The 22,690-nt window shown below is 33.9% G+C and overlaps 1 protein-coding gene across 1 annotated transcript; it reads left to right on the forward strand.

Moving 5' to 3' along the window:
- Positions 1-20,093: 20,093 nt before the first annotated feature.
- LOC108477611 (heavy metal-associated isoprenylated plant protein 47-like) lies at positions 20,094-20,891 on the forward strand. Its single transcript, XM_017780132.2, has 3 exons — positions 20,094-20,316; positions 20,398-20,530; positions 20,621-20,891. The coding sequence occupies exons 1-3, from the start codon at positions 20,311-20,313 to the stop codon at positions 20,845-20,847; spliced, it is 366 nt and encodes a 121-aa protein (XP_017635621.1). The 5' UTR covers positions 20,094-20,310; the 3' UTR covers positions 20,848-20,891.
- The last annotated feature ends 1,799 nt before the right edge of the window (positions 20,892-22,690 follow it).

Genomic DNA, 22,690 nt, shown 5'->3' on the forward strand with positions numbered 1-22,690 from the left:
TCCTTACACATCGAGTTTCCCCAAACTCACCCTTTTATTTTCATCCACGCAGAAATCCCCAACCATAGTGGGCTTGGAGTCGTGAGGGAATTTGAGTGGCCACCCATTCGAAAGTTTGATTTTCTTGTGGTGAATCGGACATCCTTTTATTTACGTTTCAAGTTTTGGGGCTTTTAAATGTAATAAGGCCGCTTAATTATTTTTATGGTTTTAATATGTATTACTAAGATAGGTAATACTTATATTTAACTGTTGAAATTGGATAGCTTTAGTATGCGTTTTCAAAAACAACAGTTGATTTCAAAATAACACGACAACAAGCAAAGCTTCCGCAATGAAAGTATTTTCCAAAATTAATCACTTTTCCTAAAAATCGGTTTCCTAGAAATATCCATGACGTTAAGGTGTGGCAATGGCGGTATGCATGTCTAGGATTGGATCCGAAGGAGCTTGGTACTTAAGCGATCGATGGACTCACCACCTCTTTTTCGGTTTCCTACCGGTGCACACTTCCATTCACTTTAACCTTTAATGAATTAATCTTTTGAACATCAAGTACGATTTTCTGGACTTAGAATGGAAATTTTTTTTTACGTTTTTGATGTGGCATGCCGGATCCGGCCATAACTTCTAGGCCGGGTTTGGGGTGCTACAGTTTGTGTGTGATATTGGCATGTGATGTTGCTTTGAATTTGTGAAACTTATGTTATTTTGATGCCTTGATGGTTGGTGTGCTTTTGGCACTTTGATGCTTAATGGTTGGTGTTATATGATAAAATTGATGCATGATTTTATGCCTAAAGTGGTATGTGTTGGCATGTTTGCAAAGTAATCATTTAATCAAATATGTTTGGTTTAATTATGACCATTTGGACCTAAATTTGATATTTATATATATTGGATGGTGGAACCATTTGGTAATGGCTAGTTTTGTGTCATTTGTATGGTTTTGACACATAAGAGAAGTGGTCCAAATGGTAAAGTTATTTTGTTATGGTGTGAATCTAAATTGGTAAGGTTGGTATATGTCAAAAGTGGTATGTTTTAGTAAGACAAGTTAGTTGCTAAATGGTTAAATATGCACATGTTTAGGTATGTTTAAAGTATGTGTTCAAGGTGCCTTTATGGCACATTGCTTGAATAGAAATTGGTCATTTTATGTATAGTTGAACATGTTTCAATACATTGGTCATATGTGCAAATGGTTTATTTAGTTATGATTGAATTGAGTGAAAGAAATGGCTTGAATTTGGCTTATTTCTTATCCACACAGCCAGAGGCACGGGTGTGTGTCTCAGCCGTGTGAGTCACACGGCCTGGCTACATGGTCGTGTGACCCCTGTAGTGTGAATTTTTTCATCTTTTTTCATAAAGTTGTAAATGTTTCTGTTTAGTTCGGAATCGTTTCTAAAGTGTTTCTAAGGCCTCGAAGACTCGAATAAAAGATTATATGCATGTGTTTGAATGGAATATGATGTGATTCATGAAATGATTTGGAATGAATGTTTTGATGTTATGGTTTTACGGTAATGCTCTTTAACCCAATTTCGACTACGGATATGGGTTAAGGGTGTTACAGCCAGGGGCTAAATTTATCTTTATTCCTTAATTATTTAGGCTATGTTTGATAAAATGAAAAATTTAAGTGCTAAAAAACTATTGTTAGAAAAATAAGTACCAAAAAATTAAGTGTTGAATTTAAGTTATAAAATATATTTGGTATTTTATTTAAAATTAAATATTGAACATAATTAGATTGTTTGATAAAAATAATATAATCTTAATTGAAATGAAATAAAAAAAAAACCATTAAATTTGTTTTCTATTAAGTGATAAGTCTTTGTCTACTTATCATTTTCTGCAAAAAAAAATTATCCAGTAATTTTCTTTGTGAGTTATCAGTCATGTTTTAAAAAATAAGTTGTTGAAAATATTAATTTTTAGTTGATTGAATTTTTCTATACTTTATCAAACATGACCTAGTTTAGATAATATTTGATATATTTTGTTTTGAATGGAAAATCGCACTGATAATAAATATTAAAAAGAAGAAACAACTGTTTACAACTCTTGTTCGACACTTAAACCTGCCTTATCCCTATTGGCCAACAATGCCGATGCAATAAATAAAAAAATTCCTAAAAAAAAGAAAAGAAATGAAAACCAAACAGCCAAATCTAAAGAAACCAAAGCTAAACAAAAACTAGAGGGCAATTGAACAATTTCTTCTTCTTCCCTGAATCAATTCATCACCAGTGCAAGATCAAGCAATCTTAAATGCGCAATCTCCCTTTGCATGAACAATTAATAGTCCTGATTGCATTTTTCTGGCTGATCATAACTCATCAGAGCTTTCATAACATATTTCCCTTGATTTCACTCGAAACTTCCCTCATTTCCTTCCAATTGCAGTTGTCTTCTGTCCTCTGAGCCAACTCTTCCACTCTCGGTGAGGCCTTTTCAATATAGTATCTGGCCTATTCAAACCGCTTCCCTTTCTGAGCTAAACCATGGAAGGCTGCATTCACTTCTCGAGGTATATAACGAAACTCTATTTCTTCAAATGTCTCAGCTTTGTCTTTACTAGCTCTAATCACCATACCTATTACTGATTTATCCTCCTTAGTCGATTTTATCTTTCTGATTATCGTTAATGTATCCTCCTCTACCAAAATCCATCGAAAACCCAAGTCCTCGGCAAACTGTAAAGCTTGTAAGCATGCACGTGCTTTTTCCATTGCTGGATCCAATATGTGGTCAATCGGGTAAGTACATGCACCCATAATTAACCCTTCATAATTTCTAACAAGGATTCCTAGTACCGATTTCTTTGTGGTCTGTTGAAAGAGGCATCAAAATTCACTTTCATTATGTGTTGTTATGGTGGCCTCCATAATTTGTCCACATCCTTCTGCATATTTACTATGAAACTTTCCATGCCATTCGCTTCTGCTATATATGCTTAAATGAAAAATGACTCCATAAACATTTTGCCCTATATTCCCATGATACATTTTGTTACGATTATACCATACTGCCCAGAATGTTATTGCTATTGTCTTACATATTGTTATATTTGCCCTTGTAAACTCAATTGCTAACCACATTTTCTATTCTTGTTCATTATTGTTTGTGGAGAAAGCTACCCCCAGGCCCTACATAATCTGCCTTGTAAAAGAGCAATCGCGAAACACATTGTAGTAGCCAATTTTGGCCCAGGAAAATAAACACAAATAAAATAGCCCAAATTAAAATTTCATTTACAAACAAAGTTACCGACCTAATTACAGCCCAAAAAAATTAAAACCCTAAAAGCCCAACTAGCCCACTATCCTAAAATTTTTCAGCAACCAACCCTAGGTACCAAGACCTTCACCACGATACCCTCACCTTGACCACCACGCCCACGATGCCCTCACCTTGGTCACCACGCTCCACGCGTCGACACTCCTATACCCCGCAAACACAAACAACAAGAAACAAGAAGAACAACAGAGGCCAAGTAGCGGAAGAAACAAGAGCAAAAAGACAAAAATAGAAAATAAAAGTCTTGTAACTTGGCTTTAAAAGCCGAACTTGGTCATTGAAATTTCTTCTTCTTTTTTTAGAAAAGCTTTTTACACACACATCAAGAAAAATCAAGAAAACAAAATCAAGAAAGATTGATTTTAGTCTCTACTTGTTCGGTTTCTTTTTGTTCAATTTATATTTTTTATCTTTTATTTTCATTACAAATCTATTTTAAATAGAAAATCAATAAAAGAAAACAAAAGAGGAGAACCTTACCCGAACGCCTGTGGTCGGCCATCTAATTCTCCTCTCCACATCAAGTCGATTTCAAGAGAGAAAAGGGCCTTTCTTTCATATATCATTTTTTGAGGGGGGTTTTGAGGAGGCTCGGTTTTCAAACTCTTTAAACGGAGGTGAAAAACCCTCCTTTTCACATGCCTTCAACCACCGTCCATGGTGGCCTTAACGGCGGCGGCGATGATGGGTATGAAGCCCTAGCCAAAAAGAGAGAAATGGGGGAGAAAAGGGGAAGGAGAGAAAGCAAAAAGCTTTCTGTTTTCTTAAAAAAAAAAAAAGGGGCTGGAAACACAAAATAAAAAAGGGGGTTTTAAGTTTTTTATTTTAAAAAGAAGGCATGCACTTTAACCCGTTTATCAGGCCTAATATGTGCCTTTTAATTGAAAATGAGGGAATTGTGCATTAGGTCCTTCCCATTTGCGCAAACATTCAATCATGTCTCATTTATTTCATTTCTTTTTAATTTGGCTTTGACACTTATGTATATTAACATTTCGGTCCCATTTCTTTTTATTTTATTATTTTCGCCCTAAATTTCTGTCTAGAGTTCAAATTAGCCCCTTTTCGTCCTTTTCTTTTATATTTTATTTTATTATTTAACATTATGGTATTATAATTGTATTTTATTTTCTTGCATATTATTTACTATTATTATTATTATTACCTTCATTCCATTATTATTATTGCTATTGCTATTTTTTTTTGTTTATATTTTTATTATTATTATTATTATTATTATTATTATTATTATGATTATTATTCATTGTTATATTACTATTATTGTTATATTATCACTATTTTTCTTACTATTATTATTACTACAACTATTATTACTATGATTATATTTTCTTTTTATACCCATTTGCTTATTACCTCATTGATTTTATATCATTACTATTATAATAATTATTATCATTACTTTTCATCGTTATATATATATATTTTTTCTTTTCTCTGTTTTATTACTATTATTAATATCATTATTACTATTACTATTATTTTTATTTCTATTTTTATTTTTATTAACATATTTTTTACCATATTATTATTTCCTTTTTATACATATCATTATTGATATTAACATATACTATTATTATTAATGTACTATTATTTTCTATTTATTACTATTATATTTATTACTATTATTAATATATATTTTTTCTTTTCTTTAGTGCTATCACTATTATTATATTATTTGTCTTATTAATGTACTGTTACTATTTCCCACTTAGCTATTATTACTATTATTATTTTTACTATTATAATTATTATTAATCTTTTATTATTCTCTTACATTGCTTGTTTGTCTTACTCCTCTATTTCTGATCTCATCATTTTTATTATGCATTTATTTTTATTCTGTTATGTTCATTGATATCGAAATTCATATTTGTTTGCTCATTTTTCGCTATTCCACTTTACCACGAATTTATATTAATTACCCAACGAAAATAATTCTTTCATAAAGGCAATATTCGGTGTTCGAAATTCGGGGAAACGTGCCCTAACTTACTGGGTTTCGATTTTCCTCGTTCATCCTAATTAACCGAATATCCTTTTAAAAGAAGTTAAAATACATTAATTTTAAATAAAAGGCAAGCTTAGTCCCAAAGTTCGAGATGTCGTGTCCTAACTTACTGGACATGATATTTTATTACCTCGAGATGAGAGAGTCCTTAACATCCGTTTTAATTTATTCAATCATTTTTTTTTAAATTAGCATTAATACAAAGAGGGATCGTATTTTAAATTCTATCAAGTTTTCAAATTTTAGACACTAAGACACTAATTAATCAACTAGGTACCAATTTTGGGCGTATCGAGGGTGCTAACCCTTCCTCATGCGTAACCGACTCCCGAACTCGTTTTTTGATTTTCGTAGACCAAAAATTATCGTTTTAGTAAAGCTTAAATTTTATTAAAATGATTAATTTAAGGTGACCCGATCACACCTCATCAAAAAGGATTGGTGGCGACTCCCGTTTTAATTTTCACTTTCAAAACCAAAGTTGATCCCCGTTTAAAAAAAATGGCTACGATAGCTTGGCGACTCCGCTGGGGACTTTTATAAGAGAGTCAAGCCACAAGTTGATTAACTTTTGTCTTTTTTTCGAAAATTGAGAATTTGGGTTTTGATATACGATCTCTCCATTGCATTTCACCCGTTTTTCATACTGTTTTCATCATTTTATTCCTATTTTCTTTAATCGCTTCAAGTTTTTATGCATATATCCTCTCACATTGCATTGCATGACCGTTGTGGTCACACCTTTTAAGTGGGAGTGAGAAACTATTCCTTCGTGAGGTTTTCACCTTCGTGCAGGATAGCGGATCGGTTTCGGGATACATCTGTACCTATGTCTTCGTGAGATTTTCATCTCCGCATGGTCATAGGGAAATGTATTCTCCTGGACCGAACTCGATCTACATGAGCTTATAATGGGTGAAGATCGAGGAATCTGTTGGTTCGGGTACCCTTACTCTAGAACCAAGCCACATATAGAGAGACCTAAGAGCCCACCCTAGGTAGAGCCACTCCGAACCCCTAGTGGTCACCCGAATTGCTTTATTTGTTATTTATTTATCCTGCACTAACGTGTTTTATTTTTGTTTTGTTTGTGATTGCATTGCATTAAATCATCCTAGGAAGGAGGTGTTGATTCATATTTGATTGCTAAATAGAACAGTTTGTCATAAGAAAACGAATTTTTTGATAAAGTGGATTATAATACGGTTGTCTAAATATGGTCTAAGTGAACACATGAAAGAAGGCTGATAGTCCGTGAAGAAATACAAGACTTTGTTTCATTGCCTGAGGACAGAAACTGACAAAGATTATTCGAGAGCCGTCACGTCTTAACTTTCTTAAAGGAGCTGACAAGTATCACAGAAATAAGTGAACAACGAGTCACGGCCTGGATCAAGCAAAAAGGAGTTAATATAGACATCTCTTGGGGAATTTGCAAGACTCAACCATAAAATCCAGATGCGAATAGGAAGATATGTGTCTTCACTTGGAATATGAGAAAGGCCGTATATGTAGTCCGTTTTATGTAAAGGAATTTGTCTTCTAGAAAAGTTGTTCTAATGAAATTGAATTCAGAATCAATGTCTTCCTTTCTTTTGCATACATTTCATGCATTTGCATTGCATTGCATTATTTGTACTAGACTTTCCTTAAAAGAACCCTAATTAGGTAAAATTATTTCAGTTAATCTGGGAACCGATAAAAGTCAAGCAACTAGGCATCTTTACGGTACAAGGAAAAGGATAAAAGATATAGATCAAATATTGGAAAGACAGGAACAACTTCAAAAAGAGATGCAAGACCAGTTACAACTACAAATGCAAGAGCAACTGGCGAAGATCCAGTAAGATATAAGGGACCAAATGCTAGAGTCCCAAAGGAATACGATGAATCAGTTGTCCCAATTACTGGCTAAGGGGCTAGGAAAAGGAAAAAAACTCCATGATCAATGCTGGGGAGGACAATGAGGAGCCTTTATACCCTCCGGGTTTCACCCCGATAAACGATCAGACACGTCCGCAAGATGTACCTATTGCTATCAGATCACAACAACATCAGGTCAGTACCTCGGCACCCATGAACTTGCCGACGGGCTCAGGTTCCAATCCAAGGAACAATCCAACCAATCATGAAGTTCCTGATCTAGATGAAATGGAAGGAATAGAAAAAGCAAAGGTTGAACTGGCGAGACAAATCGAAGATCGATACAAGTGGTTGGAAGAAAAACTTAGAGTGATGGAGAATGTTGATTACCATCGCGGGATCGATGCCAAGGATCTGAGTTTGGTACCTGATCTAGTACTCCTGGCTAAAATTTAAGACTCTAGAGTTTGAAAAGTATAATGGGACTAGTTGTCCTGAAGCTCACATCACAATATTCTGTCGAAGGATGACGGGATATGTTAATAACGACCAATTATTAATTCATTGCTTCCAAGACAGTCTGATCGGGCCAACAACTAAATGGTACAATAAATTAAGTCTTGCTAAAATCAATTCATGGAAAGACTTAGCACGGGCTTTCATGAAGCAGTATGGCCACATGACTGACATGGCATCCGACAGAATTACACTACAGAATATGGAAAAGAAGCAAGGTGAGAGCTTTAGGCAATATGCCCAAAGATGGAGAGAGGTAGCGACGCAAGTCCAACCACCTCTTCTAGAGAAAGAAACTACATCGCTTTTCATCAACACTCTGAAAGCCCTGTTCATTACCCATATGTTGGGAAGCGCTACCCTGAGCTTCTCAGACATAGTAATGTCCGGCGAGATGATTGAAAATGCAATCAGAAGCGGGAAGATAGATGCAGGAGAAAGCGCTAAGAAGTCAACCCCAAATAGAAATGAAAATGAAGTGAATAATATGAGCAAAGGGTACCCCAAATTGGTCAACATAGGCCAGCCAAGGTAGGAATCCAACTCGAGGCCGAATACAGAAAGGTTCCGGTTTACACCAATCCCAATGTCATATAAGGAGTTGTATCAGAATCTCTTTGATGTACATGTAATGTCACCGTTCTACTCAGAACCAGTGCAACCTTCGTTCCCAAAATGGTATAATGAGAATGCTCAATGTGAGTACCACGCGGGAATAACGGGACACTCAATCGAAAACTGCACTACTTTTAAAAAGTTGCTCGAAAGGTTAATTGAAATGGGAGTTGTAAGGTTTGACGATTCCTCAGAACCAAATCGCTCTAACAATGCAGTAAATACGATTTGAAAGTGGGGGCAAGAGGGTTGCAATGCCTTGAACAAGTCAAAAGCCTAGAAGGAATATCAGGGAATCTGAATGACATATCCAAAGAGGGAACTGGAGAATAATAGTTTCCAAACCCTTGCGTACTTGGGGATGTTTTGAACAACGGGACTGTAGAAGAAATCTCTTTTATTTTTAGAGTTAATTTAGAGTAATATTCAAAACACGCTTTTTGTTTTAAGCCTAGAAGTAATTAGACCCTTTTTGTGAAATAGGCTTGTGTCCTAAGTCTTTATTTCAATAAAATTCATCTTTTTGAGCAAATATTCTTTGATTTCATATTGTACAAATAATCGTTATTAGATTCATTTGTTCTTTAGACTTTCTTTCAAATATTCATGTATACTTCATCCATGATCATACCATACAAATAATCATCCTTAGAATCATTTATTCTTTGGAATCTGCCTTCAGCGGGTCCCTAGATATCAATGATGTGAGTAACGCTGTCATTGACTCCAAGTCTCCTTTTGAGCAAAATATGGGCCTAAAGGGATCTCAACACTTTGAAGATGACAGGGACGTAGAATACTCTCTGATTTGTTAAGGATGGTAGAGTAAGATGAAAACAGATCCTCTCTTACAAAAAGTCAGTGGACAGTAGGCCTAGGACAAGAGAAAGAGGCAAACATCGGAGTCTGCATTACCACAAAGACAAAGCGAGACGTCATTGAATCATTTCCAAGAATGTAAATATTTTTTTTGCGCGACTGTATCAAGATACACCTGGCCACTAAGACGTGAGGATATCGCAAGGTTTTGAACGACATATACTAATGACATGTACGATGGCCGAGCTAATCATGAGATTTGGTTTCTGCCGATCCACCGTAGAAAGGGATTACATCAGTGCCATAAATGCCAAATAGAGACGAGATTCATGTGCTCCTTCATTTCTCCGTAGACTTTCTCTATGTGAGGGCATGGAGGTTATGGGCCGATCTCTTTGAAAGCTTTTAACCAATACCGATTCGCCTTTGGGGTCGTCGATTACTCCGCGGAAAGGGTAAAAGTTGTTTCATATGCCAATGTCACTAGGTCGACAGTCATCAAATTCGAAAAAAGAAAAGGGTGCCAAAAAAGAGTGCCAGAAAATCATGTCTAACACAACTGTACAATGTCAAAAGGTTGCAGTCTGTTCAAAGATTATGCGCTATATGGCAAAGGCAAAGGAAAAAAAAAAGAAAAAAAGAAAAGAAAAAGAAAAAGAAAAAGAGACCCAACAACAAATTAAAGATCATGGGGAAGATAACCGAGACTTGTAAAGATTGGCATAAGAAGTCACCATTTACCCTCTATGCTCATCGAACGTTGGCCAAGACCTTCACCAGGGTAGTGTATTTCATCAGTCTATGGGATAAAAATGATTTTAAAGAAGAGATTTCTTGTTTCTGAGTCTTGTCAGACCTGAAGGTGGATAAGGCAATTCCGATACGATCAGTTGAATTCGAAGAAAGGAGGTTGAAAGCCATCCGTCATGGTCTAATGAATGATGTGAGCTTACGATGAAGAGGTTCATCCTAGAGAGTTCCACGAGGGGAACTTGATAATGAAAAGATCCCTCCTATATAAAAGACTTCAGAGAACAAATGGATGTCGAACTGAGAAGAACTTTAAGTAGTAAAGAAGACCTGTTTTGGAGGGGCATCAATGTTGACCGAGAGGGATGGCAAAGATTTGCCCAAATCGGTGAATTTGGATTTCGTCAAGAAGTATTTCACCTAGAAAATGAGAGGTCAAGGCGAAAACCCGCAAAGAGCGCTTTGAGACCTTCAAAAAAAAAAAGAAAGAAAGAAAGAAAGAAAGAAAGAAAGAAAGAGAAGAAAAAGGAGAGGCCAAAGCAAAAACCCGCAAAGGGCGCTTTGAGACCAAAGGGGATTTAAGTTGAAAACCCAAAAAGGGCGACTCAAATTTGGATCCAAGTGGGGCATACAACAGTCTTGCTATACCTGAATTAACAATGAAGAAGTATGCTACGTCTTGGGGCATCAACAAAGTGCTTCGAATCTCCTAAACACGTATTGAGCTCAGAAAAGCCCTTAAGAAGTTGGTACAAGAGAAGCTCAAGCTGCGATATCTGGAGCACCTAGTTTTCCATTCTACCCATTTTGAATTTGCTAAATTTGATTAACTCATTCGTTTTGAGTTAATTTCCTTCTTATTGCATTTGCAATCTCTGATTAATTTATCCATTTCGAGCTATGCTCCTAATCAATTTCCTTCTTGTTTTGATCTTTTTCAGGCATTTTGCATTGAAATAATGATTAATGGACTAATAACACTTTCACAAAAGAAATTTTGCATATTACTCTGGAAGTTTATAACTAATACAAGAACCTGAAACATGACTATTGTTTAGAACTCACCAAGCCTAAGGGTTGGAAATATTGAAGAAAAGATGATTATCTCTTTGGACTCTTTATTGGTTGAACCAAAAGACAAGACATTTCATCAGTGATACAATCCCGGAAAAGAACAAGCAATGGGATTATTCTCGAGAAAATGAAAATGGTATTCTGTATTCATACAGATATTAGACATATACATTTGTTCATTACACCTAAGGAATGGTGTAATAGATCAAATTGATTGAAGATGACGCAAATCCTATACCTCTGAGTGGCAGCAGGATGGATAGAAGAAATCAAATGATTATTCCCCTGAAATGCAGCGGGAAGTACAAACTTTATGTCCTAGAAGCTACAGTGGAAGAAACTCTGAAATTACAACAGGGCAAGCTTGCTGAGCAAAATGTGATTGTTTCTTTGACTTTCCTGTCAAAAATACCAACCGAACAAGATGGCAGCGTAATACGTCAGTGATAATGTCCTGATGAGCAACGAATGATGATACCTTAAGCCTTTTTAAATGGATCATTTTCATTGTCATTCATAACACATCTAGTTAGGAGCATTTGATTCATTTCGATCATAGTATCCTAATTATTTGACATAAGCATCACATTTAGTTAGGAGCATTTGATTCATTTCAATCATTGCATCCTAATTATTTGGCATAAGCATAGATACATGAAACTGATTTTATAGATCATGTTCCTCAGAGGACAGTGCAGTGGAATCGGTGAATCCACAAGCCTTAACCCCCTAAGCAGTAGGGTAACAGGCTAAATTTACAGATCTTAAACCCCTAAGCAGTAGGGTAACAGACCGAATTGCAGATCTTATCTCCCTAAGCAGTAGTGGAGCAGATCGAAGACGAAGGGTCTTGACCCCCTAAGCAGTAGGGTAACAAGCCGAATTTACAGACCTTAAACCCCTAAGCAGTAGGGTAACAGGTTGAATTCACAGATCTTGTCACCCTAAGCAGTAGGGAAACAGATCAAAGATAAAGGGCCTTAACCCCCTAAGTAGTAGGGTAACAGGCTAAATTTACAAATCTTAACACCTTAAGCAGTAGGGAAACAGATCGAAGGTGATGGGCTTTAACCCCTTAAGCAGTAGGGTAACAAACTGAATTTACAGACCTTAAACCCCTAAGCAGTAGGGTAACAGGTTGAATTCACAGATCTTATAACCCTAAGCAGTAGGGAAACAGATCGAAGGCGATGAGCCTTAACCCCCTAAGTAGTAGGGTAACAGGCTAGAAATCAAATATCCTCTTCCTGAAATAACTTTCGAGCGGCTAAAAGCCACAGCAGATCTCCTTGAAGTTTCAGTGGAGTAGATTGAAAATCACATATATTATCTCTCTGAAGTTGCAGTAGAGTGGATCCAAACAAACCTTATCTCCCTGAAGTTGCAGCGGAGCAAGTTGAAATCACAAGTCTCATCTCCATAAAATTGTAGTGGAGCAGGCTGAAGATAATGGATCTTATTTCCCTAGAGTTGCAGCGGAACAGATCAAAGCTACGAATTACGAGTCCTACACCTCTGAAGTTGTAGTAGGGTCGGATCGAATTCTCTATATTGAGCAGATGAAAGTTACAAGTCTGTACCCCTGAAGATGCAGTGGGATGGAACGAGGCTTTTAGAAGAACAGAAGTACCAAGAAGCCAAGACTCAGAGGGACTGGGCAAAATTGGCACCTTTAAAGTCTTCGCTCCATTCTCGTTACACGAGAACGAGCAAAGAGGGGCAGCTATAGTAGCCAATTTTGGCCCAGACAAATAAACACAAATAAAATAGCCCAAATTAAAAGTCCATTTACAAACAAAGTTACCAACCCAATTACAGCCCAAAAAAATTAAAACCCTAAAAGCCCAACTAGCCCACTATCCTAAAATTTTTCAGCAACCAACCCTAGGTACCAAGACCTTCAGCCGTCACATACCCCTCAGCCTTGGTCACCACGCTCCACGCGTCGACACTCCTATACCTCCGCAAACACAAACAACAAGAAACAAAGAAGAACAACAGAGGCCAAGTAGCGGAAGAAACAAGAGCAAAAAGACAAAAATAGAAAATAAAAGTCTTGTAACTTGGCTTTAAAAGCCGAACACAGTCATTGAAATTTCTTCTTCTTTTTTAGAAAAGCTTTTTACACACACATCAAGAAAAATCAAGAAAAGAAAATCAAGAAATGTTGATTTTAGTCTTTACTTGTTCGGTTTCTTTTTGTTCAATTTATATTTTTTTTATCTTTATATTTTCATTACAAATCTATTTTAAATAGAAAAATCAATAAAAAGAAAACAAAAAGAGGAGAACCTTACCCGAACGCACTGTGGTCAGCCATCGGAATTCTCCTCTCCGTCGCTGAAGTCGATTTCAAGAGACAAAAAAGGGGACCTTTCTTTCATATATCATTTTCTTGAGGGGGGTTTTGAGGAGGCTCGGTTTTCAAACTCTTTAAGCGGAGGTGAAAAACCCTCCTTTTCACTTGCCTTCAACCACCGTCCATGGTGGCCTTAACGGCGGCGGCGATGATGGGTATGAAGCCCTAGCCAAAAAAAGAGAAATGGGGGAAAAAAGGGGAAGGAGAGAAAACAAAAAGCTTTCTGTTTTCTTAAAAAAAAAAAGGGGGCTGGAAACATAAAAAAAAAAAAAGGGGGTTTTAAGTTTTTTTTTTTAAAAAGAAGACCTGCACTTTAACCCGTTTATCAGGCCTAATATGTGCCTTTTAATTGAAAATGGGGGAATTGTGCATTAGGTTCTTCCCATTTGCGCAAACATTCAATCATGCCTCATTTATTTCATTTCTTTTTAATTTGGCTTTGACACTTATGTATATTAGCATTTCGGTCCCATTTCTTTTTATTTTATTATTTTCGCCCCAAATTTCTGTCTAGAGTTCAAATTAGCCCCATTTCGTCCTTTTCTTTTATATTTTATTTTATTATTTAACATTATAGTATTATAATTGTATTTTATTTTCTTGCATATTATTTACTATTATTATTATTACCTCCATTCCATTATTATTATTGCTATTGCTATTTTTTTGTTGTTTATATTTTTATTTATATTATTATTAGTATCATTATTATTATTATTATTATTATCTCCATTTCTATTATTATTATTATTATTCTCTTGTTATATTACTATTATTGTTACATTATCACTATTTTTCTTACTATTATTATTACTACAACTATTATTACTATGATTATATTTTCTTTTTATACCCATTTGCTTATTACCTCATTGATTTTATATCATTACTATTATAATAATTATTATCATTACTATTATTATATTATTTGGCTTATTAATTTACTGTTACTATTTCCCACTTAGCTATTATTACTATTATTATTTTTACTATTATAATTATTATTAATCTTTTATTATTCTCTTACATTGCTTGTTTGTTTTACTCCTCTATTTCTGATCTCATCATTCTTATTATGCATTTATTTTTATTCTATTATGTTCATTGATATCGAAATTCATATTTGTTTGTTCATTTTTCGCTATTCCACTTTACCACGAATTTATATTAATTACCCAACGAAAATAATTCTTTCATAAAGACAATATTCGATGTTCGAAATTCGGGGAAACATGCCCTAACTTACTAGGTTTCGATTTTCGTCGTTCACCCTAATTAACCGAATATCCTTTTAAAAGAAGTTAAAATACATTAATTTTAAATAAAAGGCAAGCTCAGTCCCAAAGTTCGAGATGTCGTGTCCTAACTTACTGGACATGATATTTTATTACCTCAAGATGAGAGAGTCCTTAACATCTGTTTTAATTTATTCAATCATTTTTTTTAAATTAGCATTAATACAAAGAGGGATCGTATTTTAAATTCTATCAAGTTTTCAAATTTTCGACACTAAGACACTAATTAATCAACTAGGTACCAATTTTGGGCGTATCGAGGGTGCTAACCCTTCCTCATGCGTAACCGACTCCCGAACTCGTTTTTTGATTTTCGTAGACCAAAAATTATCGTTTTAGTAAAGCTTAAATTTTATTAAAATGATTAATTTAAGGTGACCCGATCACACCTCATCAAAAAGGATTGGTGGCGACTCCCGTTTTAATTTTCACTTTCAAAACCAAAGTCGATCCCTGTTTAAAAAAAAATGGTTACGACACACATGCTTGACTATTTCTTCCCTTAGTTCACAAATAAGACATTGGCTCACCTTTACAATCCTTCTGTTTTGTAATACCTTTAAAATAGGCATGTAACTATTTGCTATTCTCCACAATGTAATTTTTATTTTGGTAACATATAAATTCCAAAGCTTAGTGTAGAAAGATTTGGGAAGTGTATTTTGCAATGCTCTATCATAATTTAGAATGTCTGTATCCTCAGCCATAATCCACTTATACCCACTTTTCACTGTATATACCCCACTATTGTCACCTTGCCATACTTGTTCATATACTTGTACACTATTGGATAACGAAATTACCAAGATCGTCTGCACATCATCTTTTTCAAACTGACTACGAACTATGTCTACTTTCCAGATACTCTCACTTGCATTGATTAGATATGATATTTTGTATAACCAGTATTAATTATTTTCACTTGTACCCTCCCTTGGCCAAGTCTTGGAAACCAAACATCATTCCGGATGTTAATTTCAGTTCAATCCCTACTCCAGCAACATCCGTGAGCTTTAAGTACTCCTCTAGGTAAAAGAAGGGTAAAAACCCAAATTAGCCGTCATGAAGTCCCCATTTGGATAATACTTTTCTTTCATCACTCTTGCTAACAAACTGTTTGGATTCGTGATTAACCTCTAACCCTGTTTTGCTAATAAAGCCATAATAAATTTGGCTAAATCCCTAAATCCCAATCCACCATGCATCTTTGGCCTACATACTAGTTTTGATTGACACTAATGAATCTCTTTATTGGTATTAACATTACACCACCAAAATTTGCAAATTAAGTTCTCAAACTCACGATATATATAACTTGGTAATAAAAAACCAATGCATTGCATAGATCGGTATTGCCTGCAAAATGGACTTAATAAACACTTCTTTCCTTCAGTCGAGAGTTGTCTTGTACTCCAAGCCTCCATTCTCCTAATCAATTTCTCTTTAAGCCCTACAAAAGCATTTCTCTTCTGACATCCCACCATAGTTGGCAACCTAAGATATTTTTCTAAGGTTGTTAGAAATCCTTACTCCAAGTAGCCTACCAATTTGATCTCGCATCTCAACCAACATATTTCCATTAAAATAAATAGGGGACTTATCAAAATTAACAAGTTGGACTAGCACCATTTCATACTCTTTCACAATCCTCTTAATTGCATTTACCCCTTCTTCATTTGCGTTGGCAAACATTATATTTTCATCTGCAAAAAATAAGTGTGTTACCTCTAATTTGCTTCATCCCACCTTTGCCCCTAAACAAACCATCATTCTTTGCTAGATTAAGAATAGGTATGGGCTTAACGAATCTTTTTATCTCAACCTCTTAGAAGGTTGAAACACCTCTTCTTGAACCCTATTGGGCACCACAAAATAAGAAACCAATGTAACACACCTCATTACCAAATTAATTCGCTCCATACAAAATCCCATTTGTGTCATTATTCTCTCTAGAAAAACTCATTTCACTCGATCATAAGCCTTAATCATGTCTGAATTTAGAGCAAAAGACCCTTTAGATTCCATATGCAATCAAAATATTATTTTTATTTTTTCTTCCCAACACAAAAGCACATTAGACTTCACCAATACAAACGTCTAACACACGTCAAAATCTATTGACCACCATTTTAGAGATTAACTTATATAGAACGTTATAAAGACTAATTGGGTGAAATTAAGTCATATTAGATGGCATATTACCTTTGGTATAAGAAGAATATTCGTATGATTAATCTTACCCAAATCTTCTCTATTATTCAAAACATCAATGCAAAATTTTGAAATATCCCTTTCAATGATACGCTAATACTTTTGATAAAAAAGAACCAAAAAAACATTCTCACCTGAAGCTTTCAATAGAGCCATACACTTAATTGCATTCAAGACTTCCTTAGCCTTGAACTCTACTATTAGATATTTATTCATGCTTTCCATAACACATTGTCGGACCCTCGTTAAAATGTGATCACAGTCCTATACCTCACTAGCCGTAAACAAATTCTTAAAGTAAGAGGTTGCCACTCCCATCACCCTCTTTTCATCTTTAACCCATTCTCCATTCCTATTGTACAAACCTTTGATAGTATTCCTCTTTTTTTTTTATAAGAAGAAAAGCTATAAAAATAAGAGGTATTTTGATCCCCAAACCGAAGCCAATTCACTCTAGCTCATTGTTCCCAAAAAGCCTCCTCCTTATCAGCTTCCATATTTAGTGCTAGCTTGATCTTAGTCAACTTTCCCAGCGCTTCTTCATCATATTTTCATTATTAAGTTCAATTAACCGATCATTCAACATGGACGTCGAACGTTTCTTATTCATTTTATTCATTTTCGCTCACCCACCAATTGCGGACCCAAGGTTGTCCAACTTCAACGGAACCTCCACACTACTTGTCTCCTACACCCTCTTTACTTCTTCCTAAAAATCTTCCTTCAAAACCCAATTTGCGTTAAACCAAAATTGAGGTTGCTTTGTCACCTACCTATTTTTTCTCATGTCATCGGTATCTACCACTATCTGGCAATGATCCAATATGGAGTGAGTAAGATGTTTAACGTAATAACTAGGAAAGATACTCTACCATTCTGGATTAGTCACTCCCTAATCCAACCTTTCCCTATATTATTCTTTATAAAACGACCTCTCTCCCATTTAAACCACTGACCAGAAAGACCCAAATCAACAAGCTAACAATCCTTTAATACCATCCGAAAAGCCAACATATTATTCTCATTTCAAACATGTCACCATCTATTCTCAAAAGAGAATATTATCTCACTAAAATCCCCTATAACTAACCACGACAATGAGTTATTACCATTTAACAGACGAATCAAATTCTACGACTCCTTTCGACACCTTTCATCGGATGCACCATAAAAACCATTCAGTCTCCTCAGAATCATCCCCTCACCCTCACATGTTTCTACATCAATGTGTGACTTCGAGTAGCTCATTAGTTGAACACTATAGTCCTTTGTCCAACCTAATGACAAACCTCCTCATGATCTGATGGCTTCAACCTTAATCCCATTCATAAACCTACATTTCTTTCTAAACCTTTCCATTCTCTTTGCACTTAACTTTGTCTCTATAAGAAACAAGAGATGGGGCTTGATATGTCTCAGCTTGTTTTTTAGATGATTAACTGCCCATGGCTGCCGTAACCCACGAACATTCTAATTGATGGTGTTTATTGTACTCGACCGATTTGCTTAACAACGATCGTCGATATCTCAGAAGGAATTCCCAAATTCGTTGATTCAATATTACTAGAAACAACAAGATTTACTTAATTTATTTTTTGCCTTTTCTTGCTGTCAACTATTTCAATTGGACTATCCTCCATATCCGAGCCCAAGTCCATCTGCCCATCTCTATCTAACCTAGATGTTGACCCAGACTTTTTAGCATATCTAAAACACTCATTGTCAAATTGCAGCTATTCCCCAACTTTTGTATTCGGATAAAGTCCACTTTTCTCGCCCCTTATCTGATAAGACCAATGTGTTTGGATATCTCCAAATTTCTTCCCTTCTTTATCAACATTCACTTCTACTCCTGTCGGAACATTTCCATGGCTATTGCCCCTCAACCACTTACTAACCTTTGACGAGGCCTTCCTAGGCATTGCCCTTAATGAAATATCCCAACTGAGATCCACCTCTTGTGATTTTAATGTTAATCTAACCAAGCAAAAACCTTCACCATGCCCCAACTTCTCACATAGAAAACAAGATAGTGGTAGTTTTTCATTTGAAAAACTCTTTCTCTTATCTTTGTGTCTCACTTGAGTTCCATAGAATATTTCGTCCATAAATTTAATCACTTATGGTTCTCGATCTATTGGATGAACCGCTTCTAATCTCATCACTATCAACAAATTCCAATTTAAAATAATTGGAAGAGTGTAACTTATTTAAAACAACTATCCCATAAAACAAAGGAAAAACAACTATTCCATAAAGGAAGAACATCATAAACACTAGACAAATTTACACTTTAAGCCAATACAATTTATGTTATTTAATTATATTAAAAACACTACAACTTTCTTTTATCTGCTCATAAAAATCATCACACGCAAAAGATATAGTATTTATTATATGTTTTATCTTCACGTGCAAGTCATGTGTTTTGAACTAGTTGCTAAAACAAGGTATCAATGGTGAATCTGGACGTAGATTTCTATACAACTTGACGAATTTAGAATTGCCAAAAAATGTTCCAGAATCTATTAAGCATCAATAGGATGGCATAAATAATAATATGTTATTATTTAAAATATCTGACATGTACTACTATACGGAACCAATCATCATCAAAGTCAAAACTAAATAGGTTAAATTTTAAGTATTTTGATAAATTTTAAGATTTAGGCCTTCTACCTAAAAAGCTAGAAATTAAGTTCTTCAATTATTTTGATTTAAAATTTTCAGTTCAATCATTAAAATCACAAGTATTTTCAGTCAAAAATTTTCAATTTAACATATTAATTAAGTTATCTTCATGTGACGTGTCATATGATTGATGACAAATAAATATGTTAAGTCAACAAAATCTAATAAAAGCCACCAACGATTAGATTAAGATTTTTTTAAATTGAAAAATAAGAAGATTAGATTTTTTTTACTCAAATTTTATAAAAGTACAAGGAGTAATAGCATATTTTAAGGAATGAAATATGTCAAATTAGGGACTTGAGTGGCCTTTCTCTCATCTGCAGACGGTGGTTGGGTTTTGACTTATATATGTACACATATTTAAAAAGTAAATAGCGCGTGTGGAAGATTGAATAGGAAGACCAAACATTTGATATATTCTATACAAAGTACTAAGGACAGGAACTTATATGATATAATATTATAATTTATAGTGATAGGAAAATTAATATAAAGCAAAGTTGGTTTTAAGTAACTAACAAAAATTATAAAATAAAAGGAAAACAAGGCAAAGTTTGGGGGAAGTAAGATGCAAGGAAATTGATCTTTTATTTCAACTAACTGTTTACTGATTCAAAGTTTGATATACCATTTGGTAAACAATTATTAATGTCGTTTTTTGAGTGGCTTGTTAGGTATGCTGAGACTGCTATAAAAACCGGTCTAATTGCGGCTACTTCCTCATTATCGAATTATCAGCCCCTTGAAAGGTTAATGTACGGTACGTACCGTTTGGAAACATGAAGGTAAGTCGCAAAACGTGCAGCATGCAGGGGCAATCATGATATTTGTAATAAAGTTGATTTAATGGTTAATTTGTTGTGCAGCAAAAGATAGTTATTAAGATACAAACGAGGGGAGGACCCAAAGCGTGTCTTTTGGGGTGCATTTGGAGGAAGCTTGGTGATGAGGGAGAGGGGTTTCAGACCAAAGTAATGAAGAAAGTAGCTGAAACACATGGTTCTTTTTCTGATATTAAACTATCTACTATTTTTAAACTATGCATGTTCGTTTGTTGATGTTAATGTGCATGTATGTGTGTATAAATAGGTGTGATATCAGTGGGTATAGAAGGAGATGACAAAGATAAATTAGTGGTGACTGGAGATGGAATTGATTCAGCTAAGCTGATCCAGTGTTTGAGAAAGATTGGTGAGGCCAATATACAGAGTTTGGAGGCAATAAAAGAAAAAGACAACAAAGATACACCAATTGAATGTACTTCAGCCTACTGCTACCCACCTGGGTATCCATATCCATTGTATATATGTTACTAACTCACCATGTTTGATTATAGTTTATCATCTTCCCAAGCACTATCATTTACCCCTTTTCTTTGCTTCCCTATATATGTCACAAGCAATATAAAAATATATTTATAAAACTTTTATATGGTGATGTGTTACAAATTCAAATTCTATTATAGTATTATTTTATTAAAAATATGAATATACTCATATTAAATTTTATTAAACTCATTTTTAAATTAAGTTGATATATTCATCACATCTATTTAATTAAAAGTTTAATATATAGTTTATATATATTCAGTTGTAAAAAATTCAAAATAATATCATAAGATATAAATAATTAATTTTGATATTTTTAGATAGGAATCTAATATTCTTATGTATGACAACAATCAATTCCATCTATGGTTAAACTCTACGATGGATTTTGACCACCTTATATAACTAAAAACAATACAAAAGTAATTTAATAATTTTAAATTGTATTAGAAATTCTATCACACACGAAGATGCGTGTGGAAATCAAATATTTAAAATACATATGCTTATTTAAAAGTAGCATACAATAATTAATGAAATGTATGGTTCAAACTAATTAATCATAATAACACATGAAATATTTACGATATTAAAATTAAAAAATTAGATTAAATTATGAGACAAACGAAATTTAAACACATAAATATATTAAATACTACTAAATGCACTACATTTGTTTATCATGGTTTTGTCATCAATTATGAGTTAGTGTCGAATTGAATTGTGACACTAACTCAATAAACAACATTGTTAACATATACAAATTATAGAGATAATAAATTATATATATTAAAAAATGTAAAAAATATTTAGTGCATGTTCAAATCGTACAATATGTATATTTTAATTAGTTTTTTATTAAAATCGTAATTTTTGATTGAATTGATGATCCGATTGAATGTTACACTAACTCAATAAGGATTTTGATAAATATTCTAGATGTTGAAGATTAAAAAAAATTAAGGTAAATTGAATAAAAATATATCCATTCATTGTAACCGGCCACTATTTTCTCAACATGATTTTTAACTAATTTTTCTATTTTGAAATATAATATACATTATAAAAAATATTAACACATAAAATTCATAACAATTTTACAAAAGAAAAAAAATAGTTTGAAAAATAAATTAATTTCTTTAACTTTATATGAAACAAAGTTTCTAAAATAAAAGTAGTATTTCGCTTATATTTTTAAGGCTTAATATACAATTTGATATATAAGTTTGACATTTTTTTAATGTAATACTTGTGTTATTTTCTGAGTTTACTTTTTCAAATACGTCATATAGATGAGATTTAATTTGATTATTTAAAGAATACATAATATCTAAAGAATACAACTTTTATGTAATCAAATCATTCAATAAGAAGAGAAATTTATTTTGATTTTCTATTTATACTTATAGATAGAGCACAACCTGACTTTGATACTAATTGTTGGAAAAACAGGTTTGAAAAATGTAGTGAAAAATAAATTTAGGGAAAAACCAAAGTTCAAAAAAAATAATCCAAAACAATAACTTGGTTATGATATCTAAAGTAATAAACAGTTAATCAAAATTGTATCTTTTCGATTTGTCTAGGATGAACGTTTCGACCAAATAGTTTTCTCCGCTATTTTCAAGCTCACGTCTGCTAAGTGTAGGATCGCTTCGAATCAGAAACATTTTCACAAAAATTACCAGTGGGGTAAACTCACAATTTCTCTAAACTTTTGAGCTAAGTTGTAAATAAGAAAAATATCTTTAAAAATTTTCTAAAATAATTTCTTCAAAGCATTTTCTTTTTATGGCTTTCTCTTGATTTCAAGTGTGTGTAAATAATGACT

The sequence above is a fragment of the Gossypium arboreum genome, chromosome 12, assembly GCF_025698485.1.
Source record: "Gossypium arboreum isolate Shixiya-1 chromosome 12, ASM2569848v2, whole genome shotgun sequence".
NCBI lineage: Eukaryota > Viridiplantae > Streptophyta > Magnoliopsida > Malvales > Malvaceae > Gossypium > Gossypium arboreum.